Source organism: Aotus nancymaae, unplaced genomic scaffold (assembly GCF_030222135.1).
Source record: "Aotus nancymaae isolate 86718 unplaced genomic scaffold, 86718_ANA_hifiasm-v0.15.2.pri h1tg000064l_1, whole genome shotgun sequence".
In the NCBI taxonomy this organism is placed as follows: Eukaryota; Metazoa; Chordata; class Mammalia; order Primates; family Aotidae; genus Aotus; species Aotus nancymaae.
The window spans coordinates 10,958,649-10,979,732 of record NW_026988479.1 but is presented as its reverse complement, the minus strand read 5'-3'; the positions used below and the strand labels follow the sequence as shown (position 1 = coordinate 10,979,732).

The window sequence follows — 21,084 nt, the reverse complement described above, 5'->3', positions numbered from 1 at the left end:
ACTCCAGATCAGTCAGAAGTACTTGGGGGAAGAACACGAAGACCACCAGCTTTCTTGGTGTGGTGTCGCATGTTCAGGGGCAGGCTCACTTGAAGGTGGAGTCAACCCTGACTGGGACTTGAGATCAGTAACAAATACTTGGGAGGAGAATATAAATACTGCCAGCTTTCTTGCTGTAGTGTCGGATGTTCATTCAGTGGCAGGCTCACTTGAAAGCAAAGTGAACCCTGATGGGGACTCGAAATCTGTCAAAAGTACTTGGGAGGAGAACTCAAAGACCACCAGCTTTCCTGCTGTGGTGCCGGATGTTCAGTGGCAGGCTCACTTGATGCAGAGTCAACCATGACAGGGACTCGAGATCAGTCACAACTACTTAGGAGGAGAACACCAAGACTGCCAGCTTTCTTGTTCTGGTTCCAGATGTTCAGTGGCAGGCTAATCGAAGGCAGAATCAACCCTGACGGGGACTCAAGATCATGCACAACTACTTGGGAAAAGAACACAAAGACTGCCAGCTTTCTTGCTGTGGTGCTGGATGTTCAGTGGCAGGCTCACTTCAAGGGAAAGTCAACCCTGATGGGGATTCCAGATCAGTCACAACTACTTGGAGGGGAATGGAAAGACCACCAGCTTTCTTGCTGTGGTGCTGGATGTTCAGTGGCAGGATCAGTTGAAGGCAGAGTCAACCCTGATTTGGACTCGAGATCAGTCACAACTACTTCGGAGGAGAACACAAAGAATGGCAGCTCTTTTGCCGTGGTGCTGCATGTTCAATGGCAGGCTCAATTGAAGGCAGCATCAACCATGAGGGGACTCAAGATCAATCACAAGTACTTAGGAGAACACCAAGATCGCCAACTTTATTGTTGTTGTGCCAGATGTTCAGTGGCAGGCTCACATGAAGTTGGAATCAACCATGACGGGGACTCAAGATCAGTCTCAACTATTTGGTAGGAGAATACAAAGACTGCCCCTTTCCTGTGGTGATACCGGCTCCCTTGAAGGCAGAAATAACCCTGATGGGCACTCAAGGTCAATCACAACTACTTGGGAGGAGAACACCAAGACCAACAGCTTTTTGGCTGTGGTGCCAGATGTTCAATGGCAGGCTCACTTGAAGACGGAGTCAATCCTGATGGGGAGTCGAGGTTAGTCCCAACTACTTGGTAGGAGAACACAAAGCAGTTGGGACTGATCTCGAGTCCCTATCAGGGTTGACCCTGCCTTCAAGTGAGCCTGCCACTGGACATCTGGCTCCACTGCCAGAAAACTGGTGGTCTTTGTGTTCTCCTCCCATGTACTTGTGGCCGATCTCCAGTCAGACTGATCTTACTGCCAGCTTTCTTGCTGTGATACTGGATGTTCAGTGGCATGCTCACTTAAAGGCACAGTCAACCCTAATTGGGACTTGAGATCAGTCACAAGTACTTGGGAAGAGAACACGTAGACCGCCAGTTTTCTTGCAGTGGTGCCGGATGTTCAGTGATAGGCTCACTTGAAGGCAGAGTCAACCCTGATGAGGACACAAGATCAGTCACAACTACTTGGGAGGAGAATGCAAAAACCACCTGCTTTCTTGTCATGATGCCAGATGTTCAGTGGCAGGCTCACTTGAAGGCAGAATTAACCATGACAGGGGCTCGAGATCAGTCACAAGTACTTGGGAGGAGAACACCAAGACCGCCAGCTATATTGCTGTGCTGCCGGATGCTCAGTGGCAGGCTCACGTGAAGGTAGAATCAACCATGACGGTGTCTCGAGATCAGTCACAAGTACTTACGAGGAAAACACAAAGATCACCACCTTTCTTGTTGTGGTGCCGGATGTTCAGTGGCTAGTTCACTTGAAGTTGGAGTCAACCCTGATGGGGACTTGAGATCAGTCACAAATATTTGGGAGGAGAATATAGAGACTGCCAGCTTTCTTGTTATGCTGTCGGATGTTAATTCAGTGACAGGCTCACTTGAAAGCAAAGTGAACCATGACAGGAACTACAGATCTGTGTAAAGTACTTGGGAGGAGAACAAAAAGACTGTCAGCATTCTTGCTGTGGTGCCAGAGGTTCAGGAGCAGGCTCACTTGAAGGTGAAATGAACCCTGAGAGGTACTCAAGATCAGTTACAACTACTTGGGAGGAGAATACAAAGATCACCAGCTTTCTTCATGTGGTGCTGCATGTTCAGTGGCAGGCTCACTTGAAGGTGGAGTCAACCCTGACAGGGACTAGAGATTAGTCAAAACTACTTGGGAAGTGAACCCAAAGATTGCCAGCTTTCTTGCTATGCTAACAGATGTTCAGTGGCAGGCTCACTTGAAGTTGGAGTCATCTCTGATTGGGACTCGAGATCAGTCACAACTACTTGGCAGGAGAACAGAAAGACCTCCAACTTTATTGCTCTAGTGCCGGATGTTCAATGGCAGGCTCACTTGATGGCAAAGTCTACCCTTAAGGGGACTCGAGATCAGTCACACTACTTAAGAGGAGAACACAAGGACTGCCAGTTTTCTTCCAGTGGTGCCAGAGATTCAGTGGTAGGCTCACTTGAAGGCAAAGTCAACCCTGACGGGGACTCAACATCAGTCACACTACTTAAGAAGAGAACACAAAGACTGCCAGCTTTCTTGCTGTGGTGTCGGATATTCAGTGGCAGGCTCACTGGAAGGCAAAGTAAACCCTGATGGGTATTCGAGATCTGTCAATGTACTTGGGGGAGAACACAAAGACCACCAGCTTTCCCGCTGTGGTGCCAGATGTTCAGTGGAAGGCTCACTTGAAGGCAGAGTCAACCCTTATGGGGACTTGAGATCAGTCACAACTACTTGGGAGGAGGACACAAAGATCGCCAGGTTTCCTGCTGTGATGCTGGATGTTCAGTGGCAGGCTCACTTGAAGGTGGAGTCAACCCTGATGGGGACTTGAGATCAGACACAACTACTTGGGAGGAGAACACAAAGACCACCAGCTTCCAAAGCATCTTCTTTTTTTTTTTTTGAGACGGAGTTTTGCTCTTGTTACCCAGGCTGGAGAGCAATGGCGCGATCTCGGCTCACCGCAACCTCTGCCTCCTGGGTTCAGGCAATTCTCCTGCCTCAGTCTCCTGAGTAGCTGGGATTACAGGCACGCGCCACCATGCCCAGCTAATTTTTTGTATTTTTAGTAGAGACGGGGTTTCACCATGTTGACCAGGATGATCTCGATCTCTTGACCTCGTGATCCACCCGCCTCGGCCTCCCAAAGTGCTGGGATTACAGGCGTGAGCCACCGTGCCCAGCCCCAAAGCATCTTTTATTGCCATCTTCAGTTGTTCTGCATTCATTTGAAACATCTTGAAGGGCATTTTGGCTTCAACTATTTGTGATTTGAGGGATTTTGACAGATCTTGTAGAGACTGTCTCATTTCTGAAATATCTGCCATCAAGTGATATTGTCTGGAATGTTCATATTTCTCCTTTTAACTCTTTTTTTAGATGCAGTATTTCATCCTCCATTTCAGAAACGGACCTGCTCAGCTTTTCACAGGCTGCCTCCAAACTTTGTGCTTCTGCTGCCCCCTTGTCAACGCTGCCATCCTTTAAAGATACTCGTTCATAGCCTTCATAGCTTTTTTGTACAAAACTAAATTTCTCAAGTAGTTTACATTTTCCTTTAATTTGTTCACAAAGCACTACAGCAAGCTTTTTCTCTCTTCCCACATATAGCCGACTCCTAACTGATCTAAAACTTCTCCACAAAAAAAGAGGACTAGCACAAAATCCAGTAACACCCGCCCATATCACTAATTCCCATGGAAAACCATTAGAACTGGATACCATACTTACAGCAGTGCTGCCACAATCCTGTGTAGCTTCTCCATGAGCAGCCCCAGGTAGGGCTGAGGAGTAGCTCCAGGCTCCTACACAGCGCCAAGGCTGTTCTGGTGGTCGCCGCAGTAACCCCAGCCTGTTGGCGTCACAATAAGCACCTGGAATAAGCAGCCTTCAGTCTTGAACCGGAGCAGACCACTGCGGAGCCGGCTGCGGGGGGAGCTGTGGACAAGGGGCGGGGAGGCGGGGGTGGAGCGGTGGAGGGCACTGGAGAACAGGTAGCCTTCAGTCTGGAACCTGAATCCACAAACTGCCACTGGAGCAGACCACCGTGGAGCCGGCTGCAGGGGGATCTGGGGGATGCGGACACCCACAGGCCCCACAGGCCTCACAGGCTCACGCTGCCCACCCCGACCCCCTTGTTACATTTCACAACTTCAGGCGGCGCAGGTCCGGGGCTGACCCCCATTTAACTGTTTTTTTATTGGTAATAGCATATTTTGTTAATTACTTTAGCTTTTTAATAATAAAAAAATTTGTCAGGGGAGACTGCAAATTTACATTTCTTCAAAATTGCCTTGGCCATAATTGACATTTTGCTCTTCTATGTGACTTCTACTATCAACATGTGAAGTTTCATTTACAAAATCATTTTGGCTATTTTTTGTTTTTAGAAACAGGATCTCACTGTCACCGAGGCTAGAGTGCAGTGGTGCATAGCTCACTACAGCCTCAAAACCCTGGACTCAAGAGCTCCTCCCACCTCAGCCTTCCAAGTAGCTGGGACTACAGGTGTGTGCCACCACACTGAGATATTTTGAATTGCATTATATTTACAGATGATTTGGGACAAATTTCCATAGCTATGGAAATTGACTTTTTGCATCATGAAAGTAACATTTTCCCCCTTTAAGATTATCTTTTGTGTCCTTCACAAACATTTTGTAATTTTCTATGTTAATGTTTTGTTCATACTTTGTTTTTATTACCATTTTAAGGGTAGCTTTTTAAAGATCACATTTATTTATTTATTTATTTATTTATTTATTTATTTATTTTGGACAGGGTCTTGCTTTGTCACCCAGGCTGGAGTGTGGTGGTGCAATCTTGGCTCACTGCAACCTCTGGCTCCCAGGTTTAACCAATTCTCATGTCTCAGCCTCCTGAGTAGCTGGGATTACAGGCATGCACCAACATGCCTGGCTAATTTGTGCATTTTTAGTAAAGACAAATTTTGCCATTTTGGCCAGGCTGGTCTCAAACTCCTGGCTTCAAGTGGTCCGCCCACCTTGGCTCCCTAGAGTGCTGGGATTATAGGCATGAGCCACTGCTCTCAGCCTAATCACGTTTCTTAATTGCTCACTGAATGCAGGAACATCATTTGAACTTACATTAAGCAATGTTTGCTTTTTAAAAAAATCTCTATGGTATGTTTGGTTAAAACAAAACATCAGAATGCATCCTACAAAATAAGCATATTGTTTGATAAAACTGAAACAAGAGTTACAACGTAAAACTTAAAATTCATTAATTTGAATTTCAGGCATTTGAAGCCACTATTCTAAGTTTGAAACTGTTCCATTACTTTATGTTCTTTTTATTAGTGAGAATATATATACTGTCACTGCCTTTATATTTCTAAAACAATCATTTCCCTCCATCTTTAATAATTCAGTCAGTTATAGAATTATACATTTCCTTAGTAGTCTGAAGATTTTACTCTCCTTGCTGATAAGAAGCCTGATTAGATACCATTGTCCTCCCTCTGTAAATACTGTGTACTACTTCTGGCAGCAACTTAAGGTTTTCCCTTTTTCATGATGCTCTGCAGTTTTACTTTGGTAGCTGACTTAATTTTATTATTATCAACACTTACAGCTAACTTCCCATCTAGAGACGCTTCTTTCTTCATTTCTAGTAAACTCTGTGTCATTAGCACTTTGAGTGTTACTTTTCTACCACGTCTTTCTCTTCTTGGCCATTTGTCAACATTTATTAGCTAAAATCCTGTTAAGTCTATTAGTTTATCCTCCCAAGTTTCACAAGTGTTCTCCTGTTTTTATATCTTACTGTCTCTGATTAATTTCTTATTAATGAATTAGCATATTTATGCATCCTCACTTTCATTAGTCTAATATAATTTTTATTTTATCAATTGAGATTTCTTTTTAATTTTAATTATATTGACCATATTTGTCATTTCCAAGACATTTGTTTTAATTTTAATATTTTTTTTCTCTTACATATGTAATTTTGGCTTCTTGGATGTCCCTATTTCTTGTTCTTTTCAAATTTTTTTTCCCCTTTGGCTCTTTGATAAACCCCAAGTAAATATTGTTCAGATTCTTCTTTCATTTTCATTTTCATTCATCTTCTGCTTGGTGGGGATTTTTAAGTTGCCTTTTTTAAGAATTCATGTGTTGTGGAAATTGAATTTTCACATTTTAAGGGGTTATTTTTTAACCTCTTTTTTAGTACTCACTTCTCTCTGCTGGATAAGACTCTTTTTCTCATTAAATTATCTTGGCATCCTTTTTTAACAAATCTTTTTAAACAAGTTGTGCTAGGGAAACTGGATATCTATGTTTATACATGAATTTGGACCCCTACTTTACACTATATACAAAAATTAACACAAAATGGATAAAAGTCCTAAACACAAGAGATAAACCTCTAAAACTCCTATGAAAAACCATAGGCATAAATCTTAATAACCTTTCTTGACATTTGCTAAGAGAGTAGATGACAAGTGTTCTTACCACAAAAAAAGGTAATTGTGTGAGGACAGGAATACATTAAGTAGCTTAACTGTAATATTTGGTTTACTGTGTATATGTATATCAAAACATCATGTCACACACCTTAAATACATGCAATTTTAATAAAAAATAAAAATTTTAAAGAAAGATACAAAATGAAGATTTCTGACGGTAAATGTAGTGCCTGCTGTCTATAAAAATAGACATTTTTCCAGAGAAGACATACAAACAGCCAATGGGTATCTGAAAGGGTGCTCAATATCACTAATCAGGTAAATGCAGATCAAAATCACAATGAGATATCACTTCTTAGAATGGTTATTATCAAGAAAAAGCCAAATGATAACAAGTTGTATTAGTCCATTTTCATGCTGCTGATAAAGACGTACCTGAGACTGGGAAATTTGCAAAAGAAAGAGGTTTAATGGACTCACAGTTCTACATTGCTGGGGAGGACTCACAGTTCTACATTGCTGGGGAGGCCTCACAGTCATGGACAGAAGGTGAAAGACACGTCTCACATGGCAGCAGACAAGAGAAGAGAGAGCTTATGCAGGGAAACTCACCTTTTTAAAACCATCAGATTTCATGAGACTTATTCACTATCCTGAGTTTGAGTTTTAATGGAATGTCCATTATCTCTCAATATAATAAAGTAGAATCTAAAGTACCATGGAAATTTTAAGTTATTTATTGGATCACAAGATGGTCTCATATAGTGCTAGAAATGTTATAATTAAGTAAGCTTCTGTGTCTATAATGTTGATTTTTACATTTAGTTTTTAATACTATGTATTTTATAAAATATATTAATACCAGGATAAAACAGAATCAAATAAAACAATGTAATAAAGTAAATGATATAACTTAAGGAATCCAAGTTCAATATTACACGTTTACTTAGCAAGCCAAAATATGCCTTCAAGGAAAGCTGAAAAATCTACTTAGAAATTGTCTGTAGCTTTTAGCATCTCAACCATCTAATCCACATACAGTGCTTGTGCCCTATTTACAGCAATTTCTTGCTTTTCAAATTTCTTATTTTTTTTCAAATGTTTCTGCAGCAATTCATTAAGACAGTTTGCAAACAATAAAATATTTGACCTAAAATATTGCAGCAACACATCTTAAAATTTAAATTTGCTTAGATAGAAAGCAGCTAATCATACTGATTTAAAAAACACCAACAACAACTTCAGAATCTTTGGTAGCCAATTACCATAGAGGCATCACATCAGGGAACCATACTCTTCCCAGGTATTTGGAGACTTCAGTGTGAATTTCATCTAGGCTATAATCCTCATCAGGGATCAAAACTTCCTCCATTATAGAGAGATGTGTTAGCCTTCTCCCACACAGTCTTACAAACTTGATGAAGGCACTGCAGCTAACTTCACATTCACTGAGGCCCAAAGCTGTTAAGTTTGTACAGTGTTCACCAATACAAATAAGTTCCTTATCAAGAGGCTGAAGACCATTAGCACACACCACTAACTCAAACAGTCGAGGACAGTTGAGACCTATCCGTCCTAGAACTGCTTTGCTGACTGAACGACCAAAATAAAGATGAGTAACAGGGGTTTCTTCTTTGAAGAACATCTCAAATTCCTCTTCATATAGAAAGAAGTACATGACAACATTAACTCTAGGGGAATGCTTAATAAGTGCATCCCAACTGTGTTTTTTAATAGCATGAAATGCAATCTGTCCAGGATTTTCACTCATAACATCAATTCGAAGATGTTCAAGGTTAACATGAGTCTCGCTTGAGAGTGCAAGGAGAAGTTCATCAGTTAGGATGTAATAATTCAATGCCAGTTCTCTAAGGCCTTGACAATGATCAGCTACACAAAGAATTCCTGTGGGAAGTTGGGGAAAATTCTTAGGAACAAAGAATCATAATGATCCTAATATACTATTTTGTACATTTAAATTTGACATTAGTTACTCATTCTTTGTGAAATAGATATCTAACAATTTCTGAGAACATGGCTGCCAAGAGATATAATGTATATAATGAAAAGCATATATATATATATGTAAATTTAAAATATCTCAGGAGAAAGTTACTATATCTATCTACCTTGCAGATTAAGAAATCTTTTGAAAAAACTTACCTTAATAATTTATGCTTCATAAGCATGTACTTTTCAATAAGAAATTGCATCTTTACAGTTACTGTAATAAAAAAAAATCATATCACTCTAGCTTTAAAAAATGTAACCTACCATCAGATGAAACATGAGGACAGCTACTCATTTTTAGGAGTCTTAGAGTGTCACTATTATCGGCTACAAGAATCTTCAATGAAGGATCATCCACTGGTGTGTCTTCAATTTTGATTGATGATAAAGTTTTTGAGTTGATAAAAACTACTCTAAGTGCTGACACAAAATGAGACTTGTATGGCAATAAGAAAAAAATTATGAAAACATTATTTTAAAACATACAGCTTTAAGTAATTCATTAAAACCGTATCAATACATGCTAACGATAACACAGTAAGAATCTGAACATATGGCTGCCTCCACAGAATCATTTTGCAGAAGATATTTTTATAACAAGGTACAGTTTTATACTTTTTATAATTAATAAATAGTGAAAAAAAAGCTTCAAAGATTTCATAAAACATGTCTTCCAATTGTTTCAATGTTAAGGATTTGTTTTTCAATATTAAAAGGACATAGTTATTATATATTTATTTCCTAGAACAGGGTTGGCAGATTATAGACCAATTGCCAAATCCAGCCCATGGTCTGTTTCGTTATGGCTCACTAAGAATGGTTTTTGTATTTTTAAATGGTTGGAAAAAAATTTTAAAGAATAATATTTTATGACATGAAATTACATGAAACTTGAATTTCAGTGTCCATAAGTACAGTCTGATGGGAACACAGCCATGCCCTTTATTTGTATGTTGTCTGCATCTGCTTTCAGACTGCAATGGCAGAGTTGAGTAGTCGCGGCGTAACTACATGGCCCCCAAAGCCTGAAATAGTTGCTATCTGAAACTTTTTGACCCCTGCTCTAGAACAAACAGAATCTTTATCTGATTTATTCACTCTCACATGTCAGCACCTAAAATAGTATCTGGCACATAGCATGGCAGGTGGATGATAAAAATTTGTTGAATGAATAAATGAAGTTTTAATTCATTTTATAAGATTTCACAATATTCAGCAACATGCTTTTCCTTGCAAATTACCCAAAGTAAATCCAAGTCTGTATATGCTTTGAAGACTGATAGACTAAAGCTTACTTCTAGTTTGACCTTAAAATGAGTAGAATTTCAGAAACATTCAGATTCGGTATTTTTTGGCAAAGATAGAAAGTCTGGAAACCAAATCTGTAAATGACCACTCTACCCTTTTCAAAATCAATCAATTTGGATTCTACCAGAGGTTCTATTACGCCTAACAGAATGACCAAATTGTTTATAAATGTTCATTAGTTTATAAGAAAACTTATTGATTTATACTAATTGTAAACTGGTTTACACAAATTTTCAAATGGTAGAAGGCTAGACCTCTTCAGTAAATTTTATGGTACCAAAATTATTAGGGGAATATAAATACAAGGTTTAGTTTTCCTTTAATCAACTGTCAACTGACTGCTTTAGTCCTGAAGGATGATTTTTAAAAAATTAGAGTACATATTTCATTATAATAACAATATATTAGTTTAGTACTATTTATGCTTAGCAAAATGTTATGCTTTTATTTTTCCTTAGTTTACAGATGAAAAAATTGAGTCTCAGAAAGATCCATGACCTTGCCAGAAGCCACAGAGCTTACTTTAAAAAGCAGAGGCAGAGCTTGAAATGAAGCTTGCTAATTAATTCCTGGTGTCTAGCTCTGATGACTGCATCAGCTAGCCTAGAAGCTGGCCCTGGAAGCTGATATGCAACATTAGAGACAGCTTTTAGAATATAAGAAGAATTTCAGGGTAAGCTGATTCTGTAGTTCATAAACAAGGAAATAACTATCTAGAAGTATAAATTTCATCGGATTACTTACATTATTCTAATCCCTAAATGACCCATTTTTTTTCAGCACATCCCTTTAGAAGATAAACAGACCAGCAGAAATACTGGCTAGAACAGAGCCATGACCCAGTTTATAAAAGAGATGCTGCTATTCCTCTAACCTCTTCCATAGGAAAGTTTCCATTAGCCAGCTTTACCAACTACCATAATTTAATGTCCATCTTATATCAGGCACTATTCTGACTCTGGGTTTATAATGGTAAATAAAATAGAATCTCTGCCTTCAATGAGTTTGTGTTTGGTGTGAGGAGAAGGAAATAAACACATTAAATAAATAAGGTGGTTTCAAGTACTGATGAATGACATAAAGAAGATAAAAATAATGTTAACTGTAAAGTAACTGGAGGAGGGGGTGCCATTTTCACAATGGTTAAGGAAGGGCCTCTCCGAGGAGATGGCATTCAGGTTGAAGCCTGAATGAAGAGAATACAATTGTTAGTTTCCATAGCAGAGCCTGCTGGTTGCTTCCTGGCAACCATTCTTCCTTTCTTTGATAATCTAGTCCCAATTTTTAGCTGGGCATACTGCCATCCAGCTCAAAAATTCCCCAGACTCCCTGGAATCTGGTGTGGCCAGACTGAGAGGTAAATGGAAACACTGGGTAGTACTTATGGGTAGTCTCCTTGATAAAGAGAAGGCACACCCTTCCTCCCCCTTTTCTAACATCTCAGCGCCCCGAGCAAGGATGTGATGGTCGGAGCTCAGAAGGCCATCTTGAAGAAACACCTTGGAGAGAGTGGAGTGGCTGGAAGGAACCTAGGTTCCCACACCTTCATACCAGCTATGGACTGCTCACCTATCAATTTCCTCGATGTGAGAGAAATACACTTTAATCACGTTTTTAAGCCACTTTTGTTTTGGAGTTTCTACTGCATGAATCTAAACATCATTCTAACAAGCGTAGTTCATTTAGTTAAATATTATATTGTTCCACCTCCAACAAAGAGGCCACAGAATCACAGGAAAAGCATCCACTATTGCCTCTACATGCTCTGTGTTCAAAGTAACTACATAAATTAGCATTTAACTAGAATAAGCACAATATCCAAATTTTATATTAATGACACTGTGGGAACAATGACTACAGTTACAAAATATATTTAAAGAGTAGAAACATGCATAAACTACTTTTGCAAAAATAAGTGCTGGTCAATAGAAAATGGCTTTAAATAATACTTTGAATACAAATAAGAGATGGTCTGTCTTTAGGGAAAAAAATGGCTTCTGCCTAGTTTGGCAGTATTGAGGGATTTTATTATAGCTCACAAAAAAAGCATAACATCCTTACCTCTGACACATTCATGAAACTTGGCTTGGCTGTTGAAATCAAGCCCAAGGTGTGGCTAGAACAATTTACCAGTTGAGAGAGTATATCACAGGCAGCTTCTGCTGACTCGGTGCTGCTGTCAACCTAGACAGACAATTTTTAATCTCAATTTCCTGAAGATAATTTTATCAGAAAGTTACTGGCAATGTAATTATTTAGTAGAATTCAATTGCAAAATTTTATTCATTCCTCTGAACTATCATATGAGTATTTTTTCTTTGTACAAAATGTCTCAAGACTATAAAATGAAAAACAAAGATGATGGCAAATTAGCCTTCCAAGCACTTCATATTTTCAAATCTTTGGCAATTACCTGAATTTTAATAATAGCATACAAATGATGGAAACTGCATTTTAAGTTTTTCAATTACAGCTCAAGTTCTACACTTCTATCGATGCAAATAACTGCAGAAAAACAGGAAACCACTTCGGATAAAATGCTTTGCAAAATTCACTGACTGCCTCAAAATAAGGCTCTAGATATACAAAAGCATTGTTAACAAAATATCAGTCACGGTTTCCATTTAATGCTTATTTTTCTTACCTTAAAGCTGACATATTGAAGATGAGCAGAATGCTTTTTAATGATCTGCTGAATGAGATCAGGATGAGTGGACTTAAAATTCGAAGTAGCTGACTGGTTCAGTTCAAATTCAAACTTTCTCCAAAGGTCAGGAATATGAAAAACTTCATTCCATCTCCTACATACAGATGATGCACGGGCCCGATCTAGTAAAGGAAGATACTGAAAAATTCGTAATACTACGTGGTGAGGCAAATGCCCCCAATCTAGAAGAACCGTGTACATATGACTCTGGTTGAGAGAAGAGTAGAACCCAAGTTTTGGCTGTTTCGCTGCTGCTGATGACTGGACAATTTTATTCTCAACAGATAAACTGTTCCTCTTCATTCTGTAAATATTAGAAAGTGTTCAGTGTCTTGACAGTTTTTTCACATTTCCACCAAATACTGGCACTCTAACTGTACAGAATAACATTAAAAAATGAAAAAATGTCTAGTTAATACAATTTTAGTTGGTATCTTCCACTTTCATTCATTGATAGGTGCTACCTCGTGCTGGGGATATAGAGATAAAGAATTACAAACCTGTTCTCAAAGAGCTATAGTCAAATGGCGAAATACAGTGATAAACGCTATGACCAAAGTTTGGACAAGTTTCAGTGGAAGGAAAAGAGGATGCATGTGATTGAGTTTGTGTGTGGAAGAGGTAGCTTGTGAGGCTTCCAGGAGGAAATGTCCAAGGAAGCACTGTAAGTCCCAAGTTTTTTTTTTCCTGGTCAATTATTGTATCTTATCTCTTTCAAAAGAGGAAGTATCACATTGAAATGGTACTAAAAAACTCTTGGGCAGTCTTGGAGACAGTAAAACATAACTAAAAGCATGGGTCTAGATAAGTCCCTACTCTGCTACTTACTAACCATACGATCTTGTCAGAACAAATTACTCTAAGCCTCAGTTTCCTCACCTGCAACAAGAAAAGGATCTATACGGTCATTGTGAGGATTAAAGTACCAGCAAATAGTTTAGTTGCAGTCTGTGCTCCTATATTAAATTGTCCAGTGAAGTTTTCGGAACTGTTTTAATTACTTAAGTCAAAGCATAATACTAACAAAAATTCAAATGATCTGCAACAATTTTCAGATGACGGCCAGGACACAGGAGCTCAGAGAAGTTGGATATGGCAGGGACAAAGTCTAAGTTCAAGCAGCATGCCTGATCCTCTCCAGTAAAACAACCAGGGAATGAGTATTCTTTCCCTCCAAACAGAAGTGATGAATCTCCAGGTATTGGCCAGCATAGGACACAATTAAGTTCCAGCAAATTTGAAGTCCAGATATGTCCAAGTAAATACAGTCAACTGGTACATATATTTCATATAAGAATACAAAGTATTTTATGTGTGCAATTAGTTGAAAGGCAAATTAATGGTAAGAATGGTTCTGAACTTTATAGACATAAACTATATAACCCTCCTTTCACCCCTGCAATGTTAGGAATGTACACATGTCATAATTGAAACATACCTTGAAATCTAATGAAATATGTATGTAATATGTAAATATCTCTGTCTTGTGATACATTCTGTCTGATGTGACACATTTCTTAACCACAACATACAGCTGGATCCCAGAAGCAGGAATGACTATAAAGTCACTGAACAAAATGAAAAGTCATCGTTAGGGTTTGGAAAACTGAAATGAAAAGCAAAAATAGTTACAAAGATGCATCTCAAGCATCAAACGAAAGAGCTACTACACACATTTTAGTCTGACTAAACCAGTTACATGCATGACGTAGGTCCCGTCCAGCAATACTACGTAGACTCTGTGAAACTGCTGGCTACCAAGAATTCAAAGCATATGCTATTTTAAAAGGACTCATCTACTACTCTTTAATGCTGACTCCTTAAAACTGTAAGGTACAAGAACAGATGCTGGATTCTAGATTCTAATGTGGACCACAGTCATTGACATTTTGCTTGTAACAATTTCATTTGGAAATCTACAAAATGGATAGTTAAATTTTCACTAAGGTTTTACAAAGAAGTTACCCTTAATAGAATCTTTTACTTGAAAACCAACGATGCTAACCTAAAACAAAGACATCACTCGAATGCCAGGTTACAAAACTGCCTTGCAGTTCTAAACAGAGGGATTGTGCTACATATATATATTGTGCATGCCACATCTCACTGTATGTGGCATGGATTGTTAAAATTATTTAATAATATCATTAAATTGCCAATTCACTGATAGTAGAATCACAATAAGTAATTAAGGGTATTATATTAATACCAATAACTTGTTAAAAATAATATTTTAATTTTCTTTTAGGTTGTGTACATTAATCTTCAGAGCATAAAGATTATACTCATCCACAAATCAAAAGCTTCATCTAAAATAATTTTATAGCTATGTACATTATAAAATATATTTTAGACAAACTGATCTTTACTAGCTTGAAAACAATAATCTAAACATTCTAGCCTAAAGATACGTGACCATTTAAAAAGTCAATCATTTCTTTTTCAAGCCTTTCTTACCTAAGGGAGGCTTCCAGATTATAGTTCACTCTGAACCAATGAAATGAAACAACTGTTGCCGTGGGGGTACTCACCAACATCCATCTGATTTCACTTCCTATATTGGTAAAATACCACAAAAACACATTCATTAGAATACATAAATAAACATCCAATCATTTCTATGCTTAGGTTCTTTATATATCACTCTATATACTGAAGAATTTTGTCAGGAAATTACTAACAAAATTCTAAAACTATTTTTTGTTGTTCATTAAAAAACTATCCTCACCAGGCACGGTGGCTCACGCCTGTAATCCCAGCACTTTGGGAGGTTGAGGCGGGTGCATCATTTAAGGTCAGGAGTTCAAGACCAGTCTGGCCAACATGGTGAAATCCCATCTCTATTAAAAATACAAAGATTAGCTGGGTGGCCGTGGTGCACGCCTGTAATCCCAGCTACTCAGGAGGCTGAGGCAAGAAGGCAGAAGTTACAGTGAGCTGAGATCGCGCCACTGCACTCCAGTCTGGGCAACAGAGTGAGACCTTGTCTCAAAACAAAACAAAAACTAGCGTGATTAGTGGAAATCTTATTACGATTCCCAGGAATTATACTTGAGGCTCTACTAAGGCTATGGATCAAAGAGTGAATGGACTCTGGAATCCACATTTTAATTAATGTCTACAGAGAGACACTACAAAAAATTGAGGGAGTTCATGACTACAATTATTTGATATAGGTTGTGTAAATCTTCCAGTTACAGTTTTTAGCAGTGCATAGAACCATCACAGTTATAGTAAAGAGGCAGACACATAATTTTTATGATTTTATCATTCCTATATGAACATAGTTGGACTAGTCTGCTGTTAAGAGAATATATGCTTCAGATTTAAAATTTTTTTTCTTTTTTACAAGTAGAGACCAGAGATGCTTCTAAACATGCAGTACTTAATAAAATTTTTTTTCGTATGCATTGATAGAGTTGGCATTAAGTCAGTGATACTCTGAAGTTTACCAAATTTCAGGAAAGTGACTTGTCAAAGTTAGCAGCAAAGTCTAAGAAAATTGAAGAAAATAGTAATATAGGTCTACAGCAGGATAAAACTCACAGTCTTGGCATCATGAATAAATGCAGTAAGGCAAAAATAAATAAATACATTCTACTACTTTTGTAAACCAAACTCAACTACGCAGAGGAGATAAACAAGGCAATCTATTAATTTACTAAACACTTCCCTTAAAACTCTACTGTCTACCACCTGTTAGTTTTCCATTTCTCTCTGAATCCCACTCCTAAAGCAGAACTGGGAAGGACAGGCTAGGGGAATGTATTTGAGCTGAGGATATACAATTTGATTTCCTCACTGCCACCTGCTGTTCCACTGTCCTCCAGATAATGTCACAGTTGGCTGTCCTTCCTTTATTCCAGAAGCAGAGGGAAAGGAACTCCAGGGCACACTTTCAGTGAAACACCAAAAATAAGAGAAAGACAAGACAAGTGACCAGTTATTCCTCAAATTAGAAGACACACAATTTTATTTACTGCAGAAACTTTTCTGCTGAGTTATACTTAAGGCTCATTTCTGTGCCAATAGGTCCTTCTTTATGCGAGAATACTGACATAATTCTGACGTACCAATAGGGACTTGCTACATAAAAGCAATAAGATGGTGCACCAGTACCTATCTCAGATCAGTTCACTGAAGTCCTCGGAATCAGATGAATTACTTCCCTGGTTGCTGAAGGAACATGATGGCTGGCTCCGAGTCACTATCTAGAATTGTGAGGACAGGTAGGGAATAAAACCAGAATACAGGACCCCATCAAGTGATAAGCCATCCTTCCAAAAAGGAAGAAAAGAGCAAGCTGGACACAGATCTTCAGCACAATTCCAGAGTATGAAACAGGTTTACTAGCATTGAGGAGCTCCACTAACCACCTTTACTCAAATACCTTTTTTGATGTGTTTTCTAATTTGGTAGATCAGGTGGCCACGTGAATCAGATCCTCTAAAAGTATCTAAGAGATTGCCCACAGCATTCTTGAGGGCAAGATAATGAAGGACAAATGAGACAAAGACTGACTGAACATCCACAGCCAACTCACTAACGGCCATGGAAGCAGCTCTCTTCTGCACCACCACCAGATTCTTCCAGATTGGTGAAATGAATACCCAGAAGTTACTTTTAACAGTTTCAAGTTTCCATGGTCACAACAAGAGAAATAATACGTCAATACCACAGACAACAGAGTATAGATTCAAAATTATCTGAAAAGGGTGGACAAATTTGTTGGGAGCAGCAAGATAAAAGTAAACAAAAATAATTATTAAATATCCTTTATTTAATCTCCTTCCTAAAGTTTCACGATGGGCCATCAGATTGCTGCCCCAGGCAGATGGTTCCTGTTAAGTGACTAGCCTGGAATCCTAGTCACTGGTGTAATGGCAGGGGAAGCATGACCTGGACAGGCAGGCTGAAGCCTCCCGCTCCAAAATACACTTAAAAACACACAGCTTTCCAACAAAAGAATGGGGCAACACCTCCTTCTGCTAAATGTAATCCAAGCAAAGGACAATACGTAATTTATTGGAGATGTTATGAAAAAGATTTACGTTCTTTGTAGCTCATAGGACTGACTTTAGGTTCCCTTCTAAGTCTAAAAGTTACAATTCTTTTTAAACTATCAAATCAAATAAAAGTATCAGCCAGGTATCAAGGAGACAAAAGATGAAAAATATTTATGTCAAATATTTCCTAAAGCAGTGGTTGCCATCTTTTCGATGTTCTGGCATCTTGTCACTGGTTTAGCAATTTTCTACAATTTCAAGTCTCTCTGTGGTATTAAGACATATCTACTTAAAAAGTTTTACTTTCTACCAAACATAATACGTATGTTTATTTTTTAAAAAATGATGTAAAAACTAAAGTTTTCCAAATATATGTAGATTGAAAACACCTTTGGAGACAAAAGGGGTAAAGCTGAACTGGGCAGTTTGTGAAAATCCCTGAATGAGGGGCGTCTGGGGCATTTGTTTCCCTCTCCACATCGACACCCCAAACTCGCCTCTCCGGACTCTGGAAGCCCAAAGGGAGCGGACAGCAAGTCAGGCCCTCCACGGGGAGGCCTGCCGAGCCAGGGAGAGCCCACCTTGGACTGGGCATGCTAAGGGAGCTAACAACCAACACAGGTGTTTCCAGAAATCATTTTTGCAAGATTTTTCTGGGAGAAAATAATCATAATTTCTTCTTCAATTTCTTATCTTGGAAGCGTCTTAAAAGGCACAACTCGCCAAAGACAAAGACCGTACACCTTAAAGCGCACAGATGAGCGCTTTCAACTGGCGGGAAGACTACTTTTTGATGTTTCTTTGTGGCAACTATAAACGCCTGTGAACTGAACTGCAAGCAGTCATGCGAAAAGCAACCTCAGGTATCCGGGATCACAGCGAATGCAGCCCTTTCTAAGCTCACCCCCGAAGAGCCACGAGCGGCTGATGGGGTGGCCGGGTGGGCGCCCGGCACTGCGGGAACCCAGCCCCGCGAGAAAACGGTCGCCTAGAGGCTGCGCGTCGTCACCGGCGGCCCGAGCCAGGCCCCGCTCACCCCGGCTTCGCGGGCGGCCGGGTCCCGGGCCGCGGCAGGGGTCGCTCCGGCGGCGCGGAGCACCCCGAGACCGCCCCGATACGGCCCAGGGCGCGAGCGCAGGCCTCCCCAGACAGAAGAGCGCGCCCATTCCGCCCCACGTCGCCACCGCCGGCTGCGACCCTCGAAAGATGTGCTACCTTTAAACAGAGGACCAGCCGCGGTTCCGCGCGTGCCCGGCGTTCGCGGGCCGGGCCGAGGCGCCGGAGTCCAACCGTCCGGTAGGCGCTGGGATGGGCGCGAGCGAGGCCGGCTCCGCGGGCTGCGGGCACAGGCGCGCCTGGGCGCCGGGTCCGAGCAAACCACAGCCGCCCACGGCCCCGCCCCACCTGGCCCCGCCTCGCGCCTGTCCTCAGAGGCCGCTTCCACCCGCAGGCCGCAGCGCTGCGCCCGCTTGGCGGAGTCCTGCAAGGCGATCTGAGCCCCCAGCCCCTTTCCGGCGGGGGCGGCGGTTCCGGGAGCCCCTCTTAGGTGGCACGTGGAAGGCTTCCTGCCTGCTGGTCTTCAGCTAATTTCCCGTGGCCACCTGCCTGTGACTCCACACAGGGGTGAGCTAACGCTTGTGGTTTCTGAGACTTACTCCCTGTGAAGCGCACCCCTTTTTATCAATGCACAAATGCAGGTGACCCTTGAGCAATGGGAAGAGGGCTTGGGGTGCCAAACCCTGCGCAGTCCATGGGGTTTAACTTTTGACTTCCCCCAAAATTGACACTTAATACCGTCTTTTGACTGAAGCCTTGTCAATACATAAACTGCGGATGAACACGTATGCTGTATGCGCTATGTATTATGTACTGTGTAATACAGTATCTGCAGTATGGAAATCCATGTGTAAGTGGACCCACACAGTTCAAACCCATGTTGTTCAAGGGTCGACTGTCATTGAAAGGAATCTTCTAAATATCAAGTGATAGATAACAGCTCAGTATGAGACGTGTGTACATCACCTCTCCTTGTCCTTGCTACAACTCAGCCCCGAGGTGTGATCACTCAAAAGTTCACTGTGTCAACTACCAGACCAATATGCAAACAAGTATGTAGTGAGAGATAAGGGTTTTATTTTTCTTGTTCACTTTTGAAAATCTGAGATCAAACTATATGAAACTTTCTGGAACTTCTCCTTTTGCCTACTGTCATGATGAAGTTCATATTAACACACAGATTCTTTCATAATTTTTGTCCCAAATAGCTTTACTGAGTTATAATTGACAAGATAAACTCCACATACTTAGAGTGTAATTTGATAAGTTGTGACACCCTTGAAACTACCACTGTAATCAAGATAATGAACATACACAAATCTCCCAAAAGTTTTCCTATTGCCTTCTATAATTCCTCTTTCAGGCTCCTCTCCTTTCTGCTTTCTGACCCTGTAGATTAGATTGTATTTCTTATTGTAACATAAATTGAATCATATAGAGTGTACCCTTCCTTGTGGTCTGGCTTTTTGCACTAAGCATAATTGTTTTGAGATATCTATATTGTTACCCATACGATGTTCATTTCTTTTTATTGCCAAGCAGTATTCAATTGTATAGATATACCACAGACTGTTTATGCATTCACCTCATGACAGAAATTTGGATTATTTCTTGTTTGAGGGTGTTAAATATAAAGCTGCCATTACTTTTCATCTTTATATGGACATATGCTTTCACTACTCTGGGGTAAATATTAATACCTAGGAGTAGAATAGCTGCATTGTGTGATAGATCTATGATTAACTTTTAAAAAGGACTGTCAACATGTTTTCCAAAGAGATTGGACTATTTTACATGCCCACCAGCAGTGTGTTAGAATTCTGGTTTCTCCACCTCCTCACTCACGCTTGGTATGATCAGTATTTTTTTTTTTTTTTTTTTTTTTTTTTTTTGAGACAGAGTCTCTCTCTGTCGCCAGGCTGGAGTGCAGTGGCGTGGTCTTGGCTTACTGCAACTTCTGCCTCCCGGGTTCAACCTATTCTCCTGCCTCAGCCTCCCGAGTAGCTGGGACTACAGGTGCACCAACATGCCCAGCTAATTTTTGTATTTTTAGTAAAGACAGAGTTTTATCATGTTGGCTAGGATAGTCTCTATCTATTCACCTCGTGATCCCCCAGCCTCAGCCTCCCAAAGTGCTGGGATTATAGGCATGCCCCACGGCACCCTGCCTGATCAGTGTTTTTAATCTAATGGGGATCCACGGGTGTCACATTGAATTTTTAATTTGCATTCCCCTAGTGAATAATGAATTCCCTAGTGAATTTTATAAGCTAATTTATCATCTGAATATCTTCATAGAAGTGTCTATTCAATTTTTTGCCCATTTTAAATTGAGTTGTTTTCTCATTATTTTATTTTGAGAATTTTTAAATATATTCCGAATGCAAGACATCTGCCAGATATATGATTGTGATTATTTTTTTTTCCAAGTCTGTGGCATGTCTCATTTTCTTTTTTCTTTTCTTTTCTTTTTCTTTTGA

General features: G+C 39.9%; 1 protein-coding gene and 1 pseudogene across 1 annotated transcript; both read right to left on the bottom strand.

Annotated features, from left to right (window-relative positions):
* Window positions 1-1,418: 1,418 nt before the first annotated feature.
* LOC135268112 (cTAGE family member 9-like) lies at window positions 1,419-7,153 on the bottom strand (annotated as a pseudogene).
* Window positions 6,693-15,222, bottom strand: FBXL21 (Putative F-box/LRR-repeat protein 21). The gene is made up of 6 exons (XM_012436917.2): window positions 15,000-15,222; window positions 13,981-14,110; window positions 12,480-12,846; window positions 11,897-12,019; window positions 8,792-8,963; window positions 6,693-8,422 (listed from the first exon to the last, which is right to left on the bottom strand). Exons 3-6 carry the CDS (start codon window positions 12,843-12,845, stop codon window positions 7,779-7,781), a joined length of 1,305 nt encoding a protein of 434 aa, XP_012292340.2. The 5' UTR covers window position 12,846; window positions 13,981-14,110; window positions 15,000-15,222; the 3' UTR covers window positions 6,693-7,778.
* Between the last annotated feature and the right edge of the window lie 5,862 nt (window positions 15,223-21,084).

Coding starts and splice junctions, on each gene's coding strand:
- FBXL21 (XM_012436917.2), bottom strand. CDS start 12,845: ATGAAGAGGAACAGTTTATCTGTTGAGAATAAAATTGTCCAGTCATCA. Junction 8,964..11,896: donor GTTTCATGAATGTGTCAGAG/GTAAGGATGTTA, acceptor TTGCCATACAAG/TCTCATTTTGTGTCAGCACT. Junction 8,423..8,791: donor TCCTCATGTTTCATCTGATG/GTAGGTTACATT, acceptor AACTTCCCACAG/GAATTCTTTGTGTAGCTGAT.